We start from the raw sequence: 1,282 nt of genomic DNA on the forward strand, positions 1-1,282 counted from the left end.
ACATGTCAAGGATGGGCTGGGGATGTGTTGGGGACACACTGGGGACATGGTGGCGACATGTCAGAGATGAGTTGGGGACCTAATGAGGACATGATGGGAACCCTTTGGGGACCACCCTAGGAGTCACGGCAGTGACTCCTAGGGTCATGGCAGTGACACACTGTTTGGGGACAGTTTGGGGACAGGATGTGAATACATTGGGGACACAGCAAAGATGCAGTGGGAGATGTGATGGGGGACGTGTTGGGGCTGCACGGGGACACGTGTGATTCGTCCCCTTTCCCCCAGGTGGTGCCAGTGGCAGCACGGCTGCTGCTGGAGCTGTTCTCAGGGGAGCTGTCGTGGTCGGCTGACAGCATCCCGCTGCAGATCTCGCAGCCCGACCTGAAGGATGCCCTGGTGGAGCAGTTCAAGGAGCTGCACCGCCTGTGGCAGCAGCAGCAGCGCCCGGATCCCGGCCCGCGGCCCCCGCTGTGACATGGGGATGGGGAGAAAATGGGGTGTGTGGTCCTTCCTGGGGGGGGGGGGAGGAGGCTTTGGGGGCATCCTTGCTGGTATGGAGATGGTGGAGCTCTGGGGACAGTTGGAGAACCGCATCTGGAGCATCACCAGACCTAGAACACTGCTGTAATCAGAGTGCTGAGGCTCCTGGAGCACATCTGGAACGCATCTGGAGCACCACCAGACCTGGGACATGGCCAGGACTATGGCTGCTCCTGGAGCACACCTGTAAAACCACATCTGGAGCGCCGCCTGACCTACGACGCTGCTGTGCCCAGAGCGCTGCCTCTTCTGGAGCACATCTGGAACACAGCTGGAGCACCACCACACCTACAACACAGCCATACCTGACTGCTGCTGCTCCAGGAGCACCTCTGGAACACACATCTGGAGCACCACCTGACCCACAACATCTCCTTAACCTGGATCTTCGCTGCTCCTGGAGCACCGTGTATATTAAAAAAAAAAATCAAAAATAAAAACAAATCACACCTGGAGCACATCTGGAGCCCCACCATCCGTAGAACGTCACCATACCGGCACCACAGCTGCTCCTGGAGCGCCACACCTGCAACACAACACCTGGAGCACATCTGGAGCCCCGCCACCCATAGAACACCGCCATACTGGGACGCCTGGATCACATCTGGAACACACATCTGGAGCCGCCCCACCTCAACCCTCCCTCCCCCCTCAAGAAGCAGACAGGAACCACCATGGGGCTGGTTGTTTTTTTTTTGTTTGTTTTTTTTGTTTTGTTTTCTTTTTTTAACCTATTTTT

General features: G+C 57.1%; 1 protein-coding gene across 1 annotated transcript in view; it reads left to right on the forward strand.

Annotated features, from left to right (window-relative positions):
* IRF5 (interferon regulatory factor 5) overlaps nt 1-1,003 on the forward strand; it is a 9,536-nt gene extending 8,533 nt beyond the window's left edge. Inside the window, exon 9 of the mRNA XM_042809257.1 lies at nt 289-1,003. Coding sequence (XP_042665191.1) covers nt 289-477 — 189 coding nt within the window. The 3' untranslated portion in view covers nt 478-1,003. The remainder of the gene's footprint in view (nt 1-288) is intronic.
* Nucleotides 1,004-1,282: the final 279 nt, after the last annotated feature.

Source organism: Centrocercus urophasianus, unplaced genomic scaffold, assembly GCF_019232065.1.
Source record: "Centrocercus urophasianus isolate 14NV4802_14NV808 unplaced genomic scaffold, USGS_Curo_1.0 seq_1138, whole genome shotgun sequence".
NCBI lineage: Eukaryota > Metazoa > Chordata > Aves > Galliformes > Phasianidae > Centrocercus > Centrocercus urophasianus.